Below are 25,196 nucleotides of genomic sequence, written 5' to 3' on the forward strand. Positions count from 1 at the left end.
TTTTTAGTAGCAACATTAAAAATCAAAAATAAACAAGTGACATTAATTCTAATAATATATTTTATTTAACCCAGTATATTCAAAATATTATCATTTCAACATATAATCAAAATAAAATTAATGAGATATTTTACATTCTCTTTTTCTTTTTTTGTACTAAGTCTTTGACTTAGTACAGTACATCTCAATTTAGACTAGCCACATTTCAAGTGCTCAGTAGCCGCATGTGGCTAGTGGCTACCGTATTGGATAGGGCAAATCTAAATCATCTTGGTCTATAGATAGCGTGCAAATTAGCACATAATACTTTCCCTCTCCCATTTATGCCAAGAAGCTGTCCTGATTCACTTACTTGAGCAAATAAGACTCTAAACTTTATTGTGTTGCTATTCAAATCTTCTCCCAAGGCATATAAAATGCCTTCCTGATCCACTGTAACTCAAATTCTTTAGCCCCCATTTTGAATAATATCAGCCCTCAGTTTTCTTGGAGATGGTGAATATCTACACATTTATTGATAATTATCATTATTTACCCTACAACCAGAGTGAATGTTCCCTAAATTGAGTGGCTCTTTGCCAAAACCTTAGTCATAGGTAAGAGCAAAGAACAAAGGAAGACCCACCAAGGGTATTAACAAATGGGAGAGCTAGATTTTTAAATGGGCAATAATTCAAAAAGGAAATCCTTTTGGGAGCCCCTAATCTATTTTTTAATAAGGTCAAATTTTTATCACTTAATAATTTTAGATGTTTTAATTGAGAAATTGCTTTTAGAGGGATGGTTTCCTAAGCATGTGGTTCAAGATTGATCCAGAGAATTCTTGAGTTAACTCTTAATAAACGGGAGAGAATATAAGGAACAATGAAAATCATAGCCAGAGTGACATTCACTTTGATTTAAAAAAAAAAACAAACAAACTTCAGTAAACTTTTATTCTCTCCCTCCTACTCTGGGCGTACAAGAATTGTGTTAGAAATAGCAGGGAGAGATGACCGGAGCCAGAACCAGGCCAGTGCCCTGCTTCTTAAAATTCTGCCCTTTTGGCTCATCCTCTGAAGCATACTACCTGATTTAGTCAGGAGGGATTCTTAACTTTTGTGGTGTCACAACCCCCACTGGCAGTTTGGTGAAGCCTATGAACCCCTTCTCAGAATAATATTTTTAAATCAATAAAATAAAAGACATAGGATTACAAAGGAAGCAATTATTTTGATATATAGTTATTAAAAATGTTTTTAAAATATTTGATAATGTAACATGCTTTTTTTAAGCATAATGCTGTCTATAAGTTCTAGTGGTAGGTCTAGTGACTATCATAATTTTGAAGTAGTGATGAGTATAAAGGCTATTTTGAGATATCTATAATAACTGTAATGTGATATGAAAATATGTGCAATTTCTATTATGAATTAGAAATGCTAAATTTCAGTTAGAGTTTAGTGAAAATAAAGACGTGATTTTTTTTTTCTACCCACGTTCACAGTTATCAAAACCCTCTGAGATGCTGATAGGTGGGAGATCCCTTCAGCCACCTTCAGTCCTCTTCATATCCCAGCTTTTGATTTGGAAAAAATAAAGAGCTCAAAGGGGAATAGGGTGGTGTGGAAGGAAGTGGGGGGTGTGCAGCAGAGAGGAACAAGAACTAGAGGACAAACAAGTCAGGACTGTGCAGAGAAGTTGTAACAAGAAGCAGAGTTGCCTTTTAAAATATTAAACAATCCTGGGCTTCCCTGGTGGCGCAGTGGTTGAGAGTCTGCCTGCCGATGCAGGGGACACAGGTTTGTGTCCCGGTCCGGGAAGATCCCACATGCCGCGGAGTGGCTGGGCCCGTGAGCCATGGCCGCTGAGCCTGCGTGTCCAGAACCTGGGCTCCGCAACGGGAGAGGCCACGACAGTGAGAGGCCTGCATACCGAAAAAAAAAATTAAATTAAAATAAAATATTAAACAATCCTAACGAGAGCGAAACTTGGAGGTTTAAAATCTTTCTCCAAGGGACTTCCTTGGTGGCGCAGTGGTTAAGTATTCACCTGCCAGTGCAGGGAACACGGGTTCGAGCCCTGGTCAGGGAAGATCCCACATGTCCGTGGAGCAACTAAGCCTGTGCGCCACAACTACTGAGCCGGCGTGCCACAACTACTGAAGCCCGTGCTCCTAGAGCCTGTGCTCCACAACAAGAGAAGCCACTGCAATGAGAAGCCCGCGCACCGCAACAGAGTAGCCCCCGCTCGCGCAACTAGAGAGAAAGCCCACACGCAGCAACAAAGACCCAACGCAGCCAACAAAAATGAATAAATAAATTAAATTAAATTAATTCTAAAATAAAATCTTCCTCCAAGCAGTTTTGGATAAGCTATATTTCCAATAGTAGAAAAGGACTTTTTTGCTTGAAAGTCATTCTTCTGTATTCTGGAACATTGTGCCAATTTTTTAAAGCTACCTACAGGAAATTTCCTTGAAGTTACCTATAAACGTATTTTTGAAAAAAGATTGTTATTACCATTACATTTTGAAAACGTATACCCGTCTAATCCACTACTCTTCCTATCTTTGTGAAATGATGGTTTTTCCTCCTTTTTAGACTAGTTCTGCTCATTTCCTTTTACTGAATACCCAGCAATCGCAGACCCTCCATGGTGACTTGTTTAACCTAGAAATATACCCATGGTTAACAGACTGTTCCCCCCCTTTCCCACCCCCACCCTTCTTTCCTTAGGAAAAATCTGTGACTGACAAAGTTGATATCTACGGTTCACCAGCGATAAAGAAAACTAAAGTTCTTGGCTAAATATCCCCACACTTTATTCGGTTTTGTCCTAGATCCATTGGAAACCACTAAGGCAGTGTTTTTTTGACTGTTCTACTTCTTGATTCTTCATATTTTAATTGAAATTTTCCTTCACCCTTCAGGCCTATAGGCCTAGCCTGGAAGGATTTTAGGTCTTAAGCTGGCTTTAGTTATGATAGGGCTCAGAGCAAATTTGGGAAAAGCTACTTTTAGATAAAATAAAGGAATTTAAACAGTGCTAGGATGGGGCCAACTCCTGTCTGGTTTGCAGTCAGGAAGAGCTGTGGATAGAGGGCTAAAGGTATAGTTTTGGTGGGAAGTGTGTATCTATCTAATGAGGAAAGTGAAAAGAGAGGACTAACCAATCATTATTTTTAGAAAGAAACAAAAAGACAAATAGCACCATGTTTTGGAGCCTGGCTGGTGAAAGAGCTGTGGAAAACTGCAGCATCCAAGCTGTTACTGTGTTGCAGGCATATTTTAATGAAGGAACTAGCCAGCCAGCCTCAGAGGAAATTTTGAGTGTATCATTCTTCTGAATTACTGCTGTTCATCTGTTCCCTTCACCTCCCCCTTCTGAAGAAGGGGTGGGAGCATAAATTATTGTCCAGTAACACTGTCTTACTTAGTCATAAACTGAGGCAGACCTAGCCTCACATTTTCATTGTCCTTTCACCCAAACTCTTAAATAAGTAAAATCTCTGTACCATCTCTTTTTTCCCTTCCCTCATCCTGGCCACAGGCTTCTCCCTACCCAACAAAAATTTTTTGCTTGCATTTTTATTCTACCATTATATAGCCAACAACATTGCACTGGCCCCTTTATGGCTGATGGAGCCCAGGCGGGCTGCCCGATTAAGGGAGACAGCATTTGGCCAATGGGGCTGGTGTGTGCCATTACTGCTGGCCGTTGGGCCTCTGTCCTCTACAGCTCCATCCTGGCTCATTAAAACCCTGAGCCAAAGATCTGGGCAGACGCCTGCTGCAGCACTGTGGGGGCCAGGAAGTTAAATTGTTCTCCTAATCCTGCATAATTTATCTCCCTGTTAGCCCGCTCATAAACAGTCCAATTCAGCCCCACTGTGGAGAGCTTCATTCTGAATTTCCTATTTTTGTGATGACCAACTAGTACCCAGCCTTTCCCTTCTCCTTTCTTTATTATTTTTATTAAAAATTATTTTCCCCTTGTTTGCTACGAGTTTGCCTTAATGTATTTTTCATTTGGAACCTCCTTCCTGGATCCCACTTCACCAACAATCTGTCCATTTCTCTAGTTTGGACCTGATATTACAGAGCAGTTGGTGCTACGGTCTTCCCCTTACCCTCTCCTCCAAGATTTCTAGTGCTTCGTTTTCTCCTTCCCTGTTTTCTCTTTTTTAATCCATCTCCTCTCCTTTTCCATCATTTCCATTTTTTCCCCCTTTCTATTCCTTCTCCAGTCCCTCTTTCCAGGGACCAACCTTGTTGAAGGATATTTGGTAGGACATTTTAAAAAGGCACTGAATGGCTTATTATTTTTTTTTCACATCTCTGTTTCTGTTTCGTTTCAGAGATTTACAAACGAGGACCACCTGGCAGTTCATAAACACAAGCATGAGATGACATTGAAATTTGGCCCAGCCCGAACTGACTCAGTCATCATTGCAGGTATTTGCTGCCCCAGAAGCCATGTGCCTTGATATCACCAGACAGTTAAGATTAATACCAAGGACCAGATGTACTGGGAGCTGTACTCCCCTTCTCCCATTAAGAGCCCTTATGTGATCTGCATTTAATCAGGAAAAAGGAACACTAAAAGCTCCCAAGTTTCTATTGTGTCCTCCACTCTCAGTTTTTAATACGATTGGGTTCTGTGGTTTTTGAGGTGGGTGTGTTGAGGTTTTGTTTTAGCTTTCTTTCAGTCTATTCCCTCCTTGCCTTCTTTTTATTAGGACTTTGGAAGATTTACAGACAAAAGGCGCCTTTGACATTTCTCCCTATCCACAGTGAAGGCGTGAACAAAAGAAAGCGAGAGAGCCGACCTAGCCTGGCTACTTCTCTTCCACTGGGTGTCAGTGTTGTCTTCCCCCCACCCCCAGTAGGCAGATTGTCAGTTTGTAAATTCAACTTCCCTTTATGAACCCAGACACCATTGAGGACAAACAAGACACTTAGTCAGTGGGACTTTTCTAGGCCAATTTGGGTGACCTGGAACCTCTCACTGGTTTTTTTGGATATTGTTTTGCTTACCTATGCCATTCTCAAGGGAGCATTCTCAGCAACTCCTCTCAAACCGTGCAGCAGTTCTGTTGTGCCATTTTCAGCTAGACAAACAGACAAACCAAAATGGGCTTTTTCTTTTGATACCATGAGGGGTTCTGATTTAGCCTGAGTTAAAACAAGCTTACCCCAATGTTTAACCAATGGGGGATTTAGTTGGTGATTATTGTATTATATCAGTTAATAACTCAGATAAGACACAATTTCTCTAAGTACTACTAGCCAAAATGCTGCCTGAGACACAGAGAAGGAAAGAGAGGACCTCCTACCATACTTCTGTACATGAAGAAAGGGGCTTGCACTACAGATCTCCTGTTCCTTATTAATTCAGCAAGTATTTGTTGAGTATCTACTGTTTCCACCAGGCACTTTGCTGGAGGTTGTGGATTGTAATTCCTGGAAAAAGACTCGAGTGGGGGACATTGTCATTGATGATCCTTAAGAAAGCCTGGGGGAGGTCCTTGGAAAGAGTGGAGAGGACGTAAACATATATGTAGGCAACACATACTTAAGTTTATTGTCAGAGCATGTGTATATGAAAAAAATTTTTAGTATTTGCAGTCAAGTATAAGTGAATAATACAATATCAATACTAAGAGAATTATTATTAAGTGAAATTGATTGGAGAAGTTTATGAAAGAGTTAAATTTGGGTCAAGCTTATCAAGTTGGAGAGGTTATTCCAAATGCGTGGAAAGGCCTATGCCGCCCTCCAGCAGTGGGGAGAGAAATTGATACAGGACAATCCCAAGGAGATAAAATGTTTTCCTGTTATTCTTCGCATTCTGTTTTGGAGTGTCCGCCCCATTGCACACTTCAGCTATCCTATCTAGTCTAGTGATTCTCGTATCTCTAAATTAAGACCTGGTTATCTCACATGTATTTCAACGCCTTATTGAACACTTACTTGCCTGTCTTTCTGTCATTCAAATCTTCATGTCAATGACTGTCAATTAGGGAACTCCTTGTCCCCTAAACCAGTGGTCCCCAACCTTTTTGGCACCAGGAACCTGTTTCACAGAAGACAATTTTTCCTAGGACCGCGGGCAGGGTGGGAGTGCGGGGGTAGGGGTAGGGTTCAGGGGGTGATGGGAGCGATGGGGAGCAGCAGGTGAAGCTTTGTTCGCTCACCTGCCACTCACCTCCTGCTGTGCGGCCCAGCTCCAAACAGGCTGCGAACCAGTAACGGCCTACGGGTTGGGGACCCCTGCCCTAAACCAATTCCTCTCCTTTGTTATTCACTGATAGCAGTATTATCAAAATCTTGAGTTGTTTTATTCTTTCTTCAAATTCTGACTGTCCTGTTCTTTTCTGTTCTTCCTGCCATCCACTGTCACTGTGCTTGAATTCCTCCATAGTCTCCTAGCTGGCCTCCTTGACTCGTCTCTCATTCTAATCCACCTTTCATTCTGTCGAAAAGCCAGACTTCCTGAAATTCTTCTCTGCTCAAAATCTGTCATTATCTTCCTGTTTTCTCTTACATTAAGGCTATTTATATTTGGGTTTTCAGGCTTTCTATGACCTAGCCCCATGGTGTCCACCCAACTTTATTTTATTTTATTTATTTATTTTTAAGTGTCTAGCCAGTTTATACACTACACTGGTAGTAGAATCAGGGCTGGTTCTCCTTCCACTGAATCAGGTACCTGCCTTTTTTAATATGATAATCTTCTAGGTGTGATAATAATCTTCTAGAGGTAGATTTCAACTTGATATCAGAAAATTTCTCACAGAATTCATTCAGAATGTTAGAGGCTGCCTTAGAGGTAGTGAAGTCCCCAGGACTGGAGATGGGGCTGGGAAGGGCACTGGGACATGGCTGGAGGGGCACAGGGAACCATGGAGCTAATGAGGCTTAACAGTCAGGGCCCTGTACTCACATGGTTCCTCCTTAAGATCTTAGTAGGGGCCCTAACAATGTATTAACATGGTGATATGTTTTTGTAGTACTTGCAAAGATAAGATATTTTAAAATTATTTTTCTTAAGGAGGGCCCCCCCAGAATTATGTAAGTTTCAGGCCTAGATCCACTCCTAGGTAGCACAGAGTTTTGCAAAGCACTAGGCAAGGAGACCAGAGAACCTGGGTTCCAGTCATGGCACTGCTTTGGCCCAAATGGGCAGAATGGCACTTGCTCTGCTTCCCTCACAGGGGGTAAAATCACAAATGTTAAATGGGCTGAAAAACATAGAATGTGAAAAAATATAAATAAGTAATATAACTTAGATTTCCTGTCTGTGTTATGGGATAATCATTGCTGCTTCTCAGGTTACTGAAGATAACACATCGAAAAATGTGTCCTCAGGGCATTTCCCTGTCTCATTTCCCTCTGCTACAACTTCCTCTAACCCCTAGCCCCCAACACTCCAGCCACTAGAACACTCATTTGTCATCATCTGTTGCCACTTTTATATATATATATATATATATATATATATATATATATATATTTTTGCCACACTGCACGGCTTGTGGGATTTCAGTTCCCCAACCAGGGATTGAACCCAGGCCCTTGGCAGTGAGAGCACAGAGTCCTAACCACTGGACCACCAGGGAGTTCCTGCTACTTTTCTATATTTGTTCAGAGGGCTCCCACTATCTGTAAAGTCTATCTTTGCTGGAAAAAATCCTTATCCACAAGGCCTAGTTCTGCCAAATCCTCTCCTGCTACCCCAGTAACGACCTCCCTTCGCACCGTTTCTTGTTGATCTTACAGACTAGGACTCTGAGGCCTGATGTAACACATAGCTGAGTTCTGGGGGCCCCACAAGATAATCCTCAGGAATCTTGATCTTCTGCCATCCCCGGGCTCTTAGCATCAGAGCATAGACACCTGGTTCTTGATGTATACATGATAGGGGTCACTGCACTTACCCACTTTGCAGGAGCGGGTGTATCTCAGGCTGAGGGTGCCCACAGTGGCAGCAAATAGGAACATGATGAAGAGAATGTATGTGTAGGAGTTGTCACGCGGCCAGGTAGGCTGGCCTGCCTCTCCTCAGTCAGGTTGTCTGACCCTAGCCGGCAGAGCAAGTTGCTGTGAAGAGTGGCATTTAGAGCCTTCAACACAGTGTGCAGGCTCTCATACCAGGTCTCAGTCCCATTGGTGGTCTTCATAGCAACAGGGATTCAGGTGGGGGAAGAATCGGAGGATGCTCTCCTTCAGAAGCCTTCCTTGTTTCTCGTCCTCTCTGATCAGCCCTGTAATCTCTCTCCATTTAGGGGTACCATTCTGTAGTCCTGCCAGTCGGCAAGGCTCCCGGGGGCACCATCTGTTCATTGGACACCTCGCCCTGGGCTCACAGGTGCCCCACACTGCACCCCAAGGCACTCCGCCAGCCCCTCTGCTCGGAGCCTGCACTCAGCACTGCCTGCGGGGCCCCTCCACTATGCGCCCCACCCAACTTTAGATGCAACTTACATCCCTAACATGGGGTGTAAGTTGACATAGACATACCTTTTTCTCCTCATCTATATATCGGTGCCCATACCCTGCCTCTCTCTGTGCCTTCACCTGACTTATTCCTCTTATCTTCCTAATCTCTCTTCTCTACCATCTGAAGCTGTTCTTTAAAGGCCCAGCTCAAGTCCCGCTTCTTGAAACCTTTCCTAACTGCTGTCATTAACTTGTCTTTAGTTTCTATAACAATTTTATTCTCTACTGTACATGGCACCTATTTTTTTGTATACTATGATACTATATATATAAATTGATTTCCTCAACTAAAAAACATACTCTTAGTTCTCTATAGCAAGAACCATATTGGCCCAGATTCTTATACTGGGCCAATATGGTTATACTTTTCTTATATTTGGCCCAGATTCCTATACTCCTCTCTCTCCCCCTCCCCCAAATATACACACAAGTGTATGCTTATAGCACCAAAACACAGAATGTATTCAGTAAACACCTGTTGATTTCTTTGGAATCATCAGAGCAGGCTAAGGGTTTTCTTATACATTTTCTGGCTGTTTGGCTGTTTGTTCATGAATGGGAAAAGTTTATATGAGCCTCAGACCAGAGATCCAAAAGGCCCTCTTCTGCCATAGCCATGCCCTTAGCTGCCCCATCCTGTTCCACTTGAGTCGTGACTTTTTTATGTGCCCTTACTGAAGTACTCTCTAAGCATAAGGGAATATTACCTCCACTCACCCAGAGATGGAGGGAAAGTGGCTTTATCGTTGACCAACCAAAGCTGCCAGAGAACCTTTTAAAACTATTTTGGGAGGTAGTGGTAATTTTTCCAAACACTCTTCTGATTCAGAAGAGGTTTTGTTTAAATTAAAAAAAATTATGTTGTTTCCATGGAAAATCCCACTGGACTATTCCCAGCTGATCATGCTAGAAGGAGTGATTTTAGCCCCAGGTTTCACTCCTTAAAATATCATTTAAACATTGTTCTATCCCTATCATTCAATTTAGTGGTTTGGAGTATGACATGAATCCCTGAGGTGATTAGTATGTCAAGGAAAACTATCATAATAGAGTTAGGACCAGGGAACAAGATTCAACTGACCTAAGAGAGAAAAACTAGAAAAACTGGGTGGGGAGAGAGAAGCTCAAATCTAAAATTCAGGTCGCTTAAAAAGTTCCCATGGCTTACCAAGAGACTTCCTCTTCCCAAGGGCAGAGGCACTATGCTGAGGAAAGATTTGTGCAGCCTCTGAGAGGATATTTTGGGTGGCAAATCTAAATCCAAATATCCTGGTTTCTCGAATTTGCTCTCAGGCCCAGGTCTCTATGAAATGAGCTCTATTGTTTGCAGTTTCCTTTTCTAGCTCATGATCTTGCTGTCTTGTTCCCCAGACCCTAGATTTGCCTGGCATGCCTTCAGAAGGTAATAGACCCTACCTCAGTGACAACTGAAAGACAAGGCACCATTTCTTACTTGGTAGTTTTAGCAAGTAGAGTCAACCGTCTGATCCTCAGTTTCTTCTCCTCATCAAATTTTAACGTCCATCTGTGTATACCTACTCACTTCAGACCTAGCAGGGAGTAAGTGTAAAGAGAAAATGTAGCTTAACTGTACTTGATTTTCCTATCTGGAGGTTTCACAGACTCTACCTGGGTGGGCGGTTTTGTTTTGTTTGGGGGTGAGGGAGCTGAAACCAGCCTCTGGGAGAAAGGTGGTTACATAGATAGTCACACAAAAACATTGTTCTGACTTCCCTCTGCTGGCCTTGAGGCAGCACAGCACAGACACCCTCTGGTGGTCTAACACCAGTCTTTACTTACTAGAGCTCCATTAAAGCAAATTTGCCTGAACACAGAGATTCACTCCAAATAGAAGAATAAAAATGTGTTCTCTATGTGCTCTCAAGTTTTAATTTCAGGTCAAAACTAAAACAGAGGTTCCTTTTCTTTTCATATCTACAGATCAAACTCCTACTCCGACTAGGTTCCTGAAGAACTGTGAAGAGGTGGGGCTCTTCAATGAGCTAGCTAGCTCCTTTGAACATGAATTCAAGAAAGCTGCAGATGAGGATGAAAAAAAGGCAAGAGACGGGACTTTTGCTGAAAAACTGGTAGTGTTCAGATCTAGGCAACTTTCATTGTGCCCTGGGATAATTAATAATTAAGCAAATTAATAATTAATTAATTTGCTTAAGTGGTTAAAGCACAAAATTATGGGCTTGGTTCTGTAGAACCAGATAGTACTCACAGATCCTAGTCAGCCATTCAGGTCTTTAGGTGGTCCAGATGATGGATCAGCACAAGTGTTGGATCTTCATCAAAAATCAGTCTTCTTGCCCTTCCAGTGGAGCATTGTTCAGTAATCTATTTTTTCATTATTTTTGTTCTGAATATGTTGAAGATGTTAAAAAAGATTATAAATTACTCAGATTTTGTTAGGTAACATCTTTTTTGCTAAATCCCACTCTTTTCTGAGCTAATCAGACTTGTCACCTGGACTGTTTTATTCAATCAGCCAATCAATAAACATTTACTGAATTTCAACTCTTCTTTGTTTCAGTGTATCTCGCTCTTACCTTTAAGTAGCTCCCTAGTAATATTCAAGACATTAAGCTTAAGGAAGGATGTTCTTAAAGCCTTTCAAAGGAGACCAACCAGGATGGTGAAAGAACTAGAAATTAGGTCACTTTGGGAACATTTAAAGAAACTGAGGACATTTTGCTTGGAAAAGAAATTTTATTGGAACAAAATTGCAGTCTTCAAACATTGCTAGTTGAAGAGCTTTCCTGTAATAGAGGGGTTAAACTTAATATTCTCTGTGCCCCAGGTGTAGAAATAAGACCAGGATAGGAAGCTATCACAAAGTGTGTTCAATTATATGTAGGCCACTTAGTATAGATATTGTAGAGAGGATTAAAATATTGGAGTCACTTCGAATTCTGAGGTGCTGTGATTCTGATTTTAACCTTTATATTCAAGATCCCTAGAGAATCCTTTAGTGTGGAAGATCAGAGGAAATAGTTCAAGAAGCAGAGTCAAAGAAAAATAATTCCCATGGAATAAGGGGTTTTGGAAAAAAAGGAAATTGAGAAGATCAAAGTTTACTCTACTTTAGAATTAGAATTCTGGGTTATTAGTCACTATGTAAAATCATGTCTGGGGCCTCCCTGGTGGCGCAGTGGTTGAGAGTCCGCCTGCCGATGCAGGGGATGCGGGTTCGTGCCCCGGTCTGGGAGGATCCCATATGCCGCGGAGCGGCTGGGCCCGTGAGCCATGGCCGCTGAGCCTGCGCATCCGGAGCCTGTGCCCCGCAACGGGAGAGGCCACAACAGTGAGAGGCCTGCGTACCGCAAAAAAAAAAAAAAAATAAAAAAAAAATAAAATCATGTCTGTGTTCCATAATAATTCAGAAAAAAATTCCAGTATATCTCAAAACATATATACATTAACACATGTACCTCCCATAACTGCATGGTACAGTGAGGCATGGAATCCCATGAGAATATAGGAAAGCCAAGACATAAGAAAAAATTTCTAGGAGGAGCTCTTTCCCTCTTAAGAGGGAGATAGCAGGTAAATCAAGAGAGTTTGTGCATGATTTTTTCATCCATCTTAAATTATAAGAATGAAGTTTTCTTATTACTGGGGGTCTTTCCAAGTTCCATAGCTTTTCTGTGATCTTCATTTCATGCTGTCTCCCGCAAACTAAAAGAAAGTGGGGAAACAGTGGCATATATTTGTAGTTCTCCTTTCAAACAGCAGAACTAGCCACAGTCTGCTTGTCATTCTTTTTCTTCAGAGACTCAGGTCTCTCATCAATCAGTTGCTTCAACCTATGTGGTATAATTTTATTTTACAGTTTCCTTACCTCATCCCCCCTGTCATTTCTCCCTCCCCCCAAACAAAGAAATCAGTCAAATTGTTTCCACCAGGATGGGAAGGATTTTAAACCAAACTCATTATAGGCAAATTCAAGAAAACTAACCTCCTTTTAAGGCTCCACGTCTTTTCCACTTCCATTTTAGCTCACTTGACACAGGAAGCCACTAACAGTTAGGCCTCTACTCATTGGGCATCTCTCAGTGTTTCTCCCTGCTGGGTCAGGGGTAGTCTTCACGTCTACCTGATGAGAAGCACAGGCTCAGTGGAAAATTGTCTCCAGGAGTGTTTAATGAGCCCCAAACTTTTCTGAACCACAGCTTTTCTAGGAGATTCCTCTAGCAGATTTTAAACTTGTGATTGTATTTACTTAGAGGCCTCTCCTTCCTACCACCCTCTGACTTCAGGGATCTGAGAATTAGCCCAACTGGACCTGACATCTGTGTAGAAAAAATGAGGGCAGAAATGAAACCATCTTTGCTGTTGCTCATCCTTATCAGATTGGAGAGAAAGAACCATTACCACTACATTACCATGTAGTAGACACTAGATTATCTTCAGTTTGCTCAAATACCAATATTTCTAGTGATTAAGATAGCAAGGGATAAATTAAAAACAAGCTCCTCTTTCACCAAGAAGCCTAGGATATGGGAAGAATAGAACAAAAGACCCACTCTGTCATGAAACTGAACTGCAGTGCCAGCTCTCCTATTGTGGCGCAGTATCAGGGCCATCTCAGATGGTTTATTGTTCTCTTCAAAGCCACTTACGGGTCCACAGTTCTGTGAGTTGGTTGCACCACTGCCAGAAAAGGACTCTTTCCCTCCTGGTTTTCTCCAGTCCTGCTCCTAGGACCAAGTTCTAATTTCTTTCACTGATCAAATGATCAGCCTTTCCTTTCTTCGTTACCCCAAAACCCCATCTTCCTAACTTCTAGCCTCTAGCACCAGATTTTGGGGTGAGAACGCCATCGAGCATGGAGAGTTCCCCAGAAAAGATATTTCCTGTCCTGTTGACGGTACTTTAATAGCCAATTTGATTTGGTTTGCTTTTCATAATTGGGTAACCTAGTCATTCTGATCGGCAGAAAAATTGTTCACAGCGCTCTAGTAGCCAATGGAGCTGGTTGGGAATAGGAAGGCACTGGATTCAGGAATCGTACTTTCCTGAAAAATAATATAGTCATGGTATTTACATGGATAAATTACATCTTTCTTTATTTTCTCCTTTCAGGGCCTTTGTAAGCATTTTAAGGTTGCTTTTTTTTTCCCTTTCGGAATTTTTATAAGTGTTCACCCATGGTGAGGCAGATATAACTTCATTTTATAAGAGGGAAACAGAAGCCCTGAGAGTTAAAGGATTTGGCCAGAGTTGTACATAAAACCTGGGCTCCACATTTCTTTGACTTTCAGTTTGGTGCTTTGACCAAGGACTGAACTTCTTAGAAGTATATTCCCTCATCTTTTAACTGGGAAGATATAGCTTTAACTTGAAGGGAATCATGAGGTTGAACTATGCTCATTTCTCTCTTTTAACAGGCTGCTTCTGGGCCCCTTGACATGTCTCTGCCTTCTACACCAGACATCAAAATCAAAGAAGAAGAGCCAGTGGAGGTAGACTCATCCCCACCTGACAGTCCTGCCTCTAGCCCCTGCTCCCCACCACTCAAGGAGAAGGTAAAACTCTACCAACAGTCATCTCAAACGTTAATTGATAGATGAAGTTTTGATGTGTTAGTTGTATAAATATTGTGTGATACAGGAGGATTGATTATATATATATATTTTTTTTTTTTTTTTTTTTTGCGGTACGCGGGTCTCCCACTGCTGTGGCCCCTCCCATTGCGGAGCACAGGCTCCGGACGCGCAGGCTCAGCGGCCATGGCTCACGGGCCCAGCCACTCCGTGGCATGTGGGATCCTCCCGGACTGGGGCACAAACCCGTGTCCCCTACATCGGCAGGCAGACTCTCAACCACTGCGCCACCAGGGAAGCCCAATTATATTTAAGTAAATGTTAATTGTTCAGAAGATTTATATAAATTACACCTATTCTCTGACCCAGCAACTCCATTTGTAAGTCTGTACGGAAGAGAAATTAGTGCATATGTCCACCAAAAGAAGTATATAAGAAAGTTCATAGCAGTTGTATTCATAATAGTCAAAAAACTGGAAGCAGTCCAAATGTCCATCAACAGACTTGTTACATATATAAAAAGTCATTTAGTTTTATTTTATCCTTTAGATTAACGTACTTGATGTATGTTGTACTACTTCAATTGATAAGTGGGAAAGAAAGATCACATAATTCACAAACTGAACATTAAACAATTTAGAAAAAAAGTCTTCCCAGAGGGAAGTTTTCTAGTGATTCAAAGGGAGTATCTATCAGGATTCTGATTATTATTTTTTTAAAGGAAACTTTTTGTGAAGTATTTTTTATAATTTTTTTTTTTTTTGCGGTAGGCGGGCCTCCCACTGCCGTGGCCTCCCCCGCCGCGGAGCACAGGCTCCCGACGCGCAGGTTCAGCGGCCATGGCTCACGGGCCCAGCCACTCCGTGGCATGTGGGATCCTCCCGGACCGGGGCACGAACCCGTTTCCCCTGCATCGGCAGGTGGACTCCCAACCACCGCGCCACCAGGGAAGCCCCTTTTTTATAAATTTATTGAAACATGACACACATACAGAAAAGCACATAAATTGTAAGTATATAGCTTACTGAATCTTCACAAAGTTTACAGCTTATGTAACCAACACCTCGATAATTTCATCATAACCTCAGAAGCCCCATCATACCTCCTTCCAGTCTCTACTGTGCTACCAGTGGTTATTAATTTTTTTTTTTTTGCGGTACACGGGCCTCTCACTGCTGTGGTGTCTCCCGTTGCGGAGCACAGGCTCCGTGGCCATGGCTCACGGGCCCAGCCGCTCTGCAGCATGTGGGATCTTCCCAGACCAGGATATGAACCCGTGTCCCCTGCATCGGCAGGCGGACTCTCAACCACTGCGCCACTAGGGAAGCCCCAGTGGTTATTAATTTTAATATACACTGTGGATAGAGCATCTGTACCTCATCTTACCTCCCTCCAAAACTGGTTTGCTAACATCTCAAAACTACCCTCTCCATAAACATTACAACTGTACCCCTCTTCCTCTTTTCATCAGCAGCCAGGTCCTAGAGGCTGTTTAGAGATGTTTTCAGGGCCACTGTAGCCACTGGCAATCTAAGGTCCTTACAACTTAACAGTGGGAAGCAGTTTGTTTTATCACAATATGATCATTATTCAAACTTCCGTAGCCCTTTTTTTAAGGGGTCTATAGGAGTCGTTGGGTTAAGACCAGTTGGGTTGCCTTATCACCAGTCTTATACCTGTCTTTCCCCATTAGAGATCAGTGGACACTTGAGCATCAAGTTTAGAATGAGAGTATCTAGATCATGAAAAATTATAACCCTCCTGGGACTTCCTGGGCGGTCCAGTGTTTTAAGACTCCACGCTTCCACTGCAGATCCCTGGTTGGGGAACTAAGATCCCACATGCTGCACGGCATGGTCCCCTGCCAGAAACAATTATAACACTCCTTAGAATTTATATGGTACTCTAGTGCTTCTACAGAAATGTCAAGTGATCTGCCAGCTGTCATCTCACTCATATAGCCATCATCCCTGAAAGGGAGGTAGCCAAAAGGTCTTAACTCAGCATTCCTACTGAATGGGTGAGTGAGGTATGGGTCCATGATCACGATGGAATCAGGTCAAGATTTACATGAGTAGTCCAAGTACTCTTTCCAATAAATTTATACTAGATTTTACCAGCTATGTATTTCCCTATAAGCAGTCCCTTAAAGCATTTTGTGATCTGTTGGTGTCTTCTCCCCAGGATGTTGCCCCAAAGCCTGTTGTGATCTCTACGCCCACACCTACCATCGTACGCCCTGGCTCCCTGCCTCTCCACTTGGGCTATGATCCACTTCACCCAACCCTTCCTTCCCCAACCTCCGTCATCACACAGGCTCCACCATCCAACAGGCAACTGGGGTAAGTAAAGAGAGCAGGGAGAAACAGTGAAGCCTGAATGTCTTTCCTCTGTGTTAAATTATTTGATTAAATAGAGACTGTTTCTGAATACTCAAGGAAAACAAGTCACTGAGATTGTCTCTCAACATAAATTTTTCACCCCATAAACAGAATCTTCTTTACCTTTTTAGTAGACAAGCAAGAATTTATTTGGAGGTGTACTGTCTTAATTTGGAGGTTTAATACTTCTTTGATCTAAAAGAAGAATCCTTAGAACTTTAGGAAGTTCATTATAGTGGTGGAGGTCACACAGGGAAGTATATATTTAGTTCTTGGCCTCAATCATATGGATGTTTATGGAGGCACTACTGAATGAGGCGCTGAAACCCATTAAGTCATCTTTTTTTTTTTTTGCGGTACGCGGGCCTCTCACTGTTGTGGCCTCTCCCGTTGCAGAGCACAGGCTCTGGATGCGCAGGCTCGGTGGCCATGGCTCACGCGCCCAGCCGCTCCGCGGCATGTGGGATCTTCCTGGACCAGGGCACAAACCCGTGTCTCCTGCATCAGCAGGCGGACTCTCAACCACTGCGCCACCAGGGAAGCCCAAGTCATCTTTATTAAGTCTGGTTGTTCCCCTCAGTCCCAGTTAGCGTTCTTGGTCTTTGCTCTTCCTAATTTTGTCTTCACTCCCAGCATGGCCCATACAGATTTCCTAATGGGATGACTTCAGATCCTGTCCCCAGGTACCCATGGTGGTTAAGAGGTTGTTGTCAGGCTTCAGTCTCTAAAAGTTTATTGTTCTCTAGACCCACTAAGAAAAATACAAAGGGATGGCTTCTTTCTTAGAGCAGAGCAAAACGTGGAAAGAAACAGGAGGAACTTACTCAGATTTGGCTATCATATGACATAATTCAGCTTTGCAAAAACGGCAGCTTTGGCCGAAGTATTCCTTGCCTAAGGCAAGACAGAATTTATACATGCCAGTGGTAGGGATGTTTATTTAATTGTTCTAAACTCTTAATAGGATTAGCTTCCCACCCACTTGAATTCAGTGGTGCATTTAATTTGCAAGGTGTAAAGATCTTGCGATTTCTCTCCATCTATAAGGTAAGGTAAGTAGCATTCCCTGCTTTATCCACCTTCATGAGGGTGCCAAGATTTTACAACGCTACTAGAAAAGACTGGGAAACCTGCTGTAATTATAGGAGGAGGATCATTGGCAAAAGGGTCTGTATTATGAGCATTTCACTTCATATTTCCTCTAGGTCTCCCACTGGCTCCCTCCCTCTCGTCATGCATCTTGCTAATGGACAGACCATGCCTGTGCTGCCAGGGCCTCCGGTACAGATGCCTTCTGTTATATCGGTGAGCTCTGAAGTTGGGGCAGCCAACCCTACCAAGACATTAACCCCTCCCTTCCACCTGAATGCTCATAAACACACATGAGCCCCAGGGAAACGTGGGCTCTGATCTGTAGTCGTTGAACATGGCAGCCTGCCCATACTCTTCACTAACCTCTGCCAATCCAGCCCTATGGAACACTAGACAAAGGCTCATCTGGACAATTGGCTCCTGGTCTAAGAATTGATTTTGCCAGCCTGCTGATTGGTTGATTTCACTTGGCACTAAGTACCTCACAAATTGCCCACCACTTTCCTCAAGATACAGCCTCAGCCTTTCCCATAGAAGTTGTCATAGCACTGAAGGATTAGATCCCCTGTCCTGTGGTGCTCCCTGGGGGATGGTATTTCCCAGGCTGTTTCTGCATGCCCTGTGGGCAGGTTGCACAGAACAGGCCCAAATGTGCCAACCTCAAAAGCACTTCATTTGGGGAAGCTGTTGCCCCACTAAGAGCATTATGTTCTCTTCTGGGTTTTCTTCCTTCTCTGGATCCAGCTGGCCAGACCTGTGTCTATGGTGCCCAACATTCCTGGTATCCCTGGCCCACCAGTGAACAGCAGTGGTTCCATTTCTCCCTCCGGCCACCCTATGCCATCAGAAGCCAAGATGGTGAGTACATCCCAGCCTGGGGCAATGCTGGCCCTTCTGAAAGAAGTGGTATCTTCCAGGGCTTGCAGAGCTAAAGACCCACCCAGTTGTGGGGTCTGGAGAAGAAAAGACCCTGATTCATGACTTGTATCTCCTCTCTTCCACCTTTAGAGCCTGGTACATAGACCATGGCAGTGAAAAGAAGCAGCACAGATTGTTTGGAATGGAACTCTTGCTGTTTCAGTTCCAGGGTGACAGATGGAGGGGTGGATGAGTGGGCAGGAGAGCTGGCCAGGAGGTGAATAACTGCATAATAACCAGCCCCTGGCCAGGTTCCAGGAGAGAGCTTTCATCTGGACTCTATAGCTTCAGCAACCCCCGCCCTCCAACTGTGCCCAGGATGATAGTGAGGGGACAGAGTAGGTGTTTTAGGGATCATGTGCACATTCTCTCTCCCTGTCATTTTCTTTTAATCCCTCTGTTAAGGGAAAATCAGTGTGGGAATTTTAGTTGTCTGTAACATCAGTAATAAAATCTAAGCCCACTCTTCTCACCCTTGATAGAATCTCACCCTTGACAAGCTATTTTTTCTTATCTTTTCCTACAGAGACTAAAAGCTACCCTAACCCACCAAGTCTCCTCAATCAATGGTGGCTGTGGAATGGTGGTGGGGACTGCCAGCACCATGGTGACAGCCCGTCCAGAGCAAAGCCAGATCCTCATCCAGCACCCTGACGCCCCATCCCCTGCCCAGCCACAGGTCAGTTAGACCCTTGGATGGGGGAACCAGTTTGTGTCACCATTACTCTATAAGTCATATCTGTTTTTTCAAGGAGCAAGAAAATTAAAGAAGAGTGGATTTCAGCATTCTGGGCATCTACCTGCACTTTGGTTCTTGTTGACAGTTTGAAAGTAGCAAAATGCACTATTCTTTATCCATCCTTGGGTTGTACTAAATGCAAACAGACTGGATAATGCAGGACTGTCACAGAGGAGGTCTCAGTTTTTGTTTTCTGCTCTTTGGTTATTTCTATATGTGAATGCTGTATCTGCAGAACCCTCTAAAATGTGACAGGACCTCACTTCAAACCACTTTGTACACCAAAGGAGGCTTCCCCTAGTCTCTCCTATCTTAGGTCTTACCCCCCACCCGCCTAAAAAAACTTACCTGATTAGATTTATAGCAAAAATCAGATAATAACAATATATTAGGGACTTCCCTGGTGATGCAGTGGTTAAGAATCCACCTGCCAATGCAGGGGACACGGGTTCGAGCCCTAGTCCGGGAAGGTCCCACGTGCCGCAGAGCAACTAAGCCTGTGTACCACAGCTACTGAGCCTGCACTCTAGAGCCCACGAGCCACAGCTCCTGAGCCCACACGCCATGACTACGGAAGCACGTGTGCCTAGAGCCCATGTGCCATAACTACTTAGCCCATGCGCCGCAACCACTGAAGCCCACGCACTCTAGGGCCCACGTGCCACAACTACTGAAGCCCGCATGCCTAGAGCCCGCGCTCCGCAACAAGAGAAGCCACCGCAGTGAGAAGCCTGCGCACCACAATGAAGACTAGCCCCCGCTCGCCACAACTAAAGAAAGCCTGCACATAACAGTGAAGACCCAACACAGCCAAAAAAAAAAAGAAAAACAATATATTAATAAAATGTGATGTCACAGTATTAAGATGGCTCAGTAAACAAATACACATCCCCAAAAAACACTTTTTCCTTATCAATTGAATGTCTTTTTATCAGGAGAAATTAAAGTCTTAAAAAAGCCAGAGGGATCCCATTTAGAAGCCCAACTCTTTTTTTCAAGGAGGCCTCGGTTTACTAATTTTCTTTGAAAACTGAATAGGCCTCAGTTTTCATATTGTCTGTACTAGTTAGTGACAACAACCTGAGATCAGTTTCTAGAGTTACATCTTTTGCCCATCCCCTTTTCCTGATGTCACCACCTGCTTTATCAGTTACCACCACATGTCCTAACATTTAATGACCATATGCCGCCTTAAAGCTTGGCCAACAACAAAAGCTTTCATCTGAGTTTTCTTGTTGGAAGCTAAGCCTGCCCACCCTCCTGTAACCCCTTCTAATGCCAGTCCCTTCTGGAAATGGTAAAGCAGTAGTCCTCTTGCCCAAGTTGTGCTGCTTCCCCTCTTGAGGAAGTGACATGACTTATTTTTTAGTTACCACTAATTCCTTTCCTTCTTATTCTTCCTGTCTTTCTCTTGGTCTGTTCTTTTACCTCCATTCCCTGCATGTCTTGTTGAGTTGCCTATGAGAGAATAGGAACCTATCATTTCCTTTTCCCCATTCTCCTCCTCAAGCGCCAGTCTTTACATGTGCTCCAGTGAGCTCAGGACAAAGAGGAAATTGAAAATCACAGGAGAATTTGTGTAAACTTCCCTAAGTACAGTGAGAAGCAATGACCCCAAGGCCTGTAGCTCATTAAAAAAGTTTGAAATTTCCTCTCCACTTTTTTTCTTTTAGGAGAGAGAATATTAATCTGAATAAACAAAATGATCTCTTCATTATCTGTGTTAATGGAGAACATGATTCAGTAGGGCCTGAAGTAGAATAAGATTCTGTTTTCTTATAAGCTTATGCTTATTCTCGTGCAACTAATGTGAGCTCTGGCATTTGGGAACTACCAATATAGATGTTCTCTAATAGCAACAGATTCAGGAAGAATTTATTTTTGGCGTTGTTTTACATTACATAGTTTCTTTTATACAGATGGTTGACCTTTCTATATTTTAATTTTGACCGTTATTATAAAATTGGTCTATCTTCTTTGAATACATACCAGCTAACAGAAAAGGAAGATGATTCAAAAGTGCTTTGGAGACAAGAGACGTCAGCCTGAAGTTTAAAAACAAAAGACAGTCTTAAATCGCCAATTTGTAAAGGGATTAAAAAATGTTTTTCTCTTTAAAAACAAACAGAACAAACAAGGCAGGAAGCGGGGAGGTTGCTGAGGATGATTAACTGATTTAAATAAAAAGAATATATTGGGAGTTCCCTGGTGGCCTAGTGGTTAGGATTCTGGCCTTTCACTGCTGTGGCCCAGGTTTAATCCCTGGTCGGGGAATTGAGATCCTGCAAGCCGTGCGGTGTGGCCCAAAAAAAAAAAAAGAATATACTAATTCATATATCTCCATGATAGCTCATATCTCACTGATACTAAAATCTTTTCTCCTTTTCTGAAACTTGTAGCACACAGTTATTTGTATATATTGCTTGACCAGATAGGTGATTCTCCAATTTTTTATTCCATAGTCTCCCTAAAATTTCCCCTGACACCTCCCTTGATTATAATTTCCCTGCCTACAAGATTTCCTGTTGAGAAACAAAAAGTGATCCTAGTTTGATTTTGTCTGTCTGTCTCAGAAATAATCAGAGTATGGAACTGAGAAGACTGAAAGAAAACAGGAGACAGAATGAGGAAATACTACAGAAGAGAAGCTAAGGGACATAGTAATGAGACTTGCTGTGGTTACAGAGACTGGTACATACTTTCACCAGATCTTTGCCAGAGCTTACGTCAGGTTTAGTTTGGAAAGCACTGACATTCCCTTCAAGTAACTCCTCTTCCTTCTGGGCAACAGGTCTCACCAGCCCAACCCACTCCTAGTACCGGAGGGCGGCGTCGGCGCACGGTGGATGAAGATCCAGATGAGCGGCGACAGCGCTTTCTGGAGCGCAACCGGGCCGCAGCCTCGCGCTGCCGTCAAAAGCGGAAGCTGTGGGTGTCCTCCCTAGAGAAGAAGGCTGAGGAACTCACGTCTCAGAACATTCAGCTGAGTGTGAGTGTGTCCTGGGTGATTATGAGGATTGTTGAATCTGGAAAGTGAGATTGAATCAGGAAAAAGTGGGATGATATACTAGAAGATGATAATTCTTTAAATTAAGACAGATCCAGAACATACGCCAGGGAGAATGCAGAAAGAATGTCTTAACAGTCAGAGTTGAAACCTCTTCCCCGGGGACTGGAAAGGACACTCACCACTACTCCCAAATCTGCTACTAGAATGAGTCATCCATAGACCAGTTTGGATGAAGGGAATTAGATTAAGCGCCCCAGGGTGCTCTTTTTAAGTCATCAGTAGAATCTGACAGGGGTAGTGGAACACCCAAAGGGAAAGTATTTGCCCAGGTAACGCAGCTTAAGAAAAGAAAGAAAAAACCATGCAAACACAAATAGAACGGTTATAATACAGATATTTTCTTATTTATTTATTTTTGGCTGTGCTGGGTCTTCTTTGCTGCACGCAGGCTTTCTCTAGTTGCGGCGAGCAGGAGCTACTCTTGCTTGTGCGCGGGCTTCTCATTGCGGTGGCTTCTCTTGCTGCAGAGCATGGGCTCTAGGCGCGCAGGCTTTAGTAGTTGCAGAATGCGGGCTCAGTAGTTGTGGCTCGCGGGCTCTAGAGTGTGGGCTCAGTAATTGTGGCGCATGGGCTTAGTTGCTCCACGGCATGTGGGATCTTCCCACGCAGCATGTGGGATCTTCCCGGACCAGGGCTTGAACCCATGTCCCCTGCATTGGCAGGTGGGTTCTTAACCACTGAACCACCAGGGAAGTCCCCAGATATTTTCTTGAATATTATTTTCCCTTCTTCTGATTATTTATTAAAATATTCCATTACAAAGGTCATATATACACACACAGAGGTACAGATTAAAAATAAAGTCTCTCTTCAATATGTCTTTCCTAGTCTCATTCTCTTCCTTGTAGATAAGTTTGGTGTGTACCTACCAGACATGTATGTATTTCTAATATTTTTTTCATTTATAGCTTTTGTGGGGGAGTCAGGGAGGGACTGTCTGTTGTAACATAAAACAGCATCTCCTGGAGATCTAGCCGTGTATACAGAGGAGCTGCCTTGTGTTTGTAGCATTCTATAGTGTAAGTTATGTTATAAGGTATGGATATTTAGAATGTTTCTAATTTTTTGCCAGAACAGCAGTGCTGCAGTGTACATTGTATGCACTTGAGTAGATAGCTCTGTTAAATAGATTCCTGGAAGTTAGCTTTCTTAATCAAAGGACATATGCATTATTAATTTTGGTGTAATCGTATTTATCCTGAATAGGAGTAATTTTTCTATTTAAAATGCCTTCTACCACTGTAAGCAGCTCCTGTCATTGAATTCATGGCTGTATTGGCCCTGGGCCGTCTTAAAGCCTTGCTGGATCTTTCCCAGATTTGAGGGAGAAAATCCAGACGGCATTCTGTCCTCACTTTGGGCATAGCTACGGGGGGTTCAAGAGTGGCGCATAAATTTTCTTCATATTCTTTTCTTCCCTTCCTCCTCAGAATGAAGTCACATTACTACGCAATGAGGTGGCTCAATTGAAACAGCTGCTGTTAGCTCATAAAGACTGCCCAGTCACAGCACTACAGAAAAAGACCCAAGGCTATTTAGGTGAGTGGCTCACAACCTAAGCAAGATCAGTCAGTCAGTACACTGCATATAATGAGTGTCTCAACTCTTTATAATTTTATAACCCCATTCTGAATGTTCTGGGGGGCCCAGATTGACAAGTGAGCAGCCTTTGTGGAACAACCAGTCCTATCAAAAAAAGTTTTTGAGAACAATATAGTTGTCCTAATTATCTATTGTAGTTGGAGAAAAAGGGTAGCAATATGTATTGGGTACCTACTTTGTGTGAGGCACTCAACCATTTTCCCCGTCCTCTCATGAAATAGATATTACCTGTGTTTATACATGAGAAAACTGCACTCAGATTAGTCACTTACCTGAAGTTGCACAGTTGGTGAAGTGGCAGAGCCAAGATGCACATCCAGCTCTTCTTATTCCAAAGCCACTGTCTCGGCCTCAAGAGGATATAACAGCAGCTGATACATTGGGGTTTGTTAAGCATTGAGATTTGGTCGTACATTTTATCTTTCCAATGATGAGCTAATGTTGGTTTCAGTTTGTAAACTGTGAGCACAAATAATATAGTGCTAGGAAGAGCTGGTCACAGAGTCATGCTCAGGATAAGCACAATCCTGAAATTAAAATTACTGTGAATAATTTGCTTATGGACAGTAAAAACTAATAAATCATTTTCCTTTACAAATTAAATAAATTCATAGAAATGTTGGCTATCAAATTTTGATATATTGAATTATTTTTCCACTAATGTCTTTATCATTTCAGAGATGTGTTCCCATAGAAAAAGAGTAACCACATCACCAATTTTAAACATCTCTATTTAAATTTTAATTTTAATGTGTACTTCAGGGTACATTCGTTCATTAGTCAGATATTGGTTGAGCCTGTTCTGTGCCAGGCACTGTTTTACATGCTGAGGACATAATAGGGAACCAAATAGATTAGATTAAAGTCCCTGCCCATGAGGGGCTTATATTTTAGTAGGTGAGACAGACAATGAACTAGATAAATAGGTACAATATATATAGTATGTTAGATAAGAATAAATGCTTGGAAGACAAAAATAAAACAAGAAAGAGGAATATGAAATGTTAGCAGCAGGGTTGAAATTTTAGATGAGGTGTCTTTTGACAAGACCTTCAGGAAGTGAGGGAGCTATAGCCATGCATTAATATGGGAGAAAAGTACTGCAAGCAGGAGGAACGGCAGATGCAAAGACCCAAAGTGGGAGCGTGTCTGGCACATTCTAGGAACACCAAGGAGGCTAGTGTGGCTGGATTGGAGAGGATGGAGAATGGAGACTGTTTGGAGATGAGGTAGGGGAGGTAATGGAAGCATTTTCCTTTAGGGCCTCATTAGTCATAGTGAGGACCTTAGCTTTTACTCTGCTTTGGGATCATTAGAGGGTTGTTTTCAGCAGAATAGTGACATGACTGATCTGACTTA

General features: G+C 42.7%; 1 protein-coding gene and 1 pseudogene across 10 annotated transcripts in view; one reads left to right on the forward strand and one right to left on the reverse strand.

Annotated features, from left to right (window-relative positions):
• Positions 1-25,196, forward strand: part of LOC308625336 (cyclic AMP-dependent transcription factor ATF-7) — a 92,043-nt gene that overhangs the window by 59,514 nt on the left and 7,333 nt on the right. For 5 of the 9 annotated variants that reach the window (XM_081249393.1, XM_081249400.1, XM_081249394.1 and 2 more), the window contains 9 exons: positions 4,340-4,436; positions 10,425-10,543; positions 13,880-14,017; positions 16,220-16,377; positions 17,622-17,721; positions 18,253-18,366; positions 18,953-19,105; positions 21,957-22,154; positions 23,666-23,774. In XM_081249393.1, the coding sequence (XP_081105519.1) occupies positions 4,340-4,436; positions 10,425-10,543; positions 13,880-14,017; positions 16,220-16,377; positions 17,622-17,721; positions 18,253-18,366; positions 18,953-19,105; positions 21,957-22,154; positions 23,666-23,774 (1,186 nt within the window). The remainder of the gene's footprint in view (positions 1-4,339; positions 4,437-10,424; positions 10,544-13,879; positions 14,018-16,219; positions 16,378-17,621; positions 17,722-18,252; positions 18,367-18,952; positions 19,106-21,956; positions 22,155-23,665; positions 23,775-25,196) is intronic. The other 4 variants (XM_081249397.1, XM_081249398.1, XM_081249396.1 and 1 more) reach the window with 2 other exon arrangements.
• LOC308625139 (potassium voltage-gated channel subfamily E member 3-like) lies at positions 7,866-8,407 on the reverse strand (annotated as a pseudogene). The gene has a single exon. The product of its transcript is annotated as a potassium voltage-gated channel subfamily E member 3-like (transcript).

Source organism: Mesoplodon bidens, assembly GCF_964165515.1.
Source record: "Mesoplodon bidens genome assembly, chromosome: 11".
NCBI lineage: Eukaryota > Metazoa > Chordata > Mammalia > Artiodactyla > Ziphiidae > Mesoplodon > Mesoplodon bidens.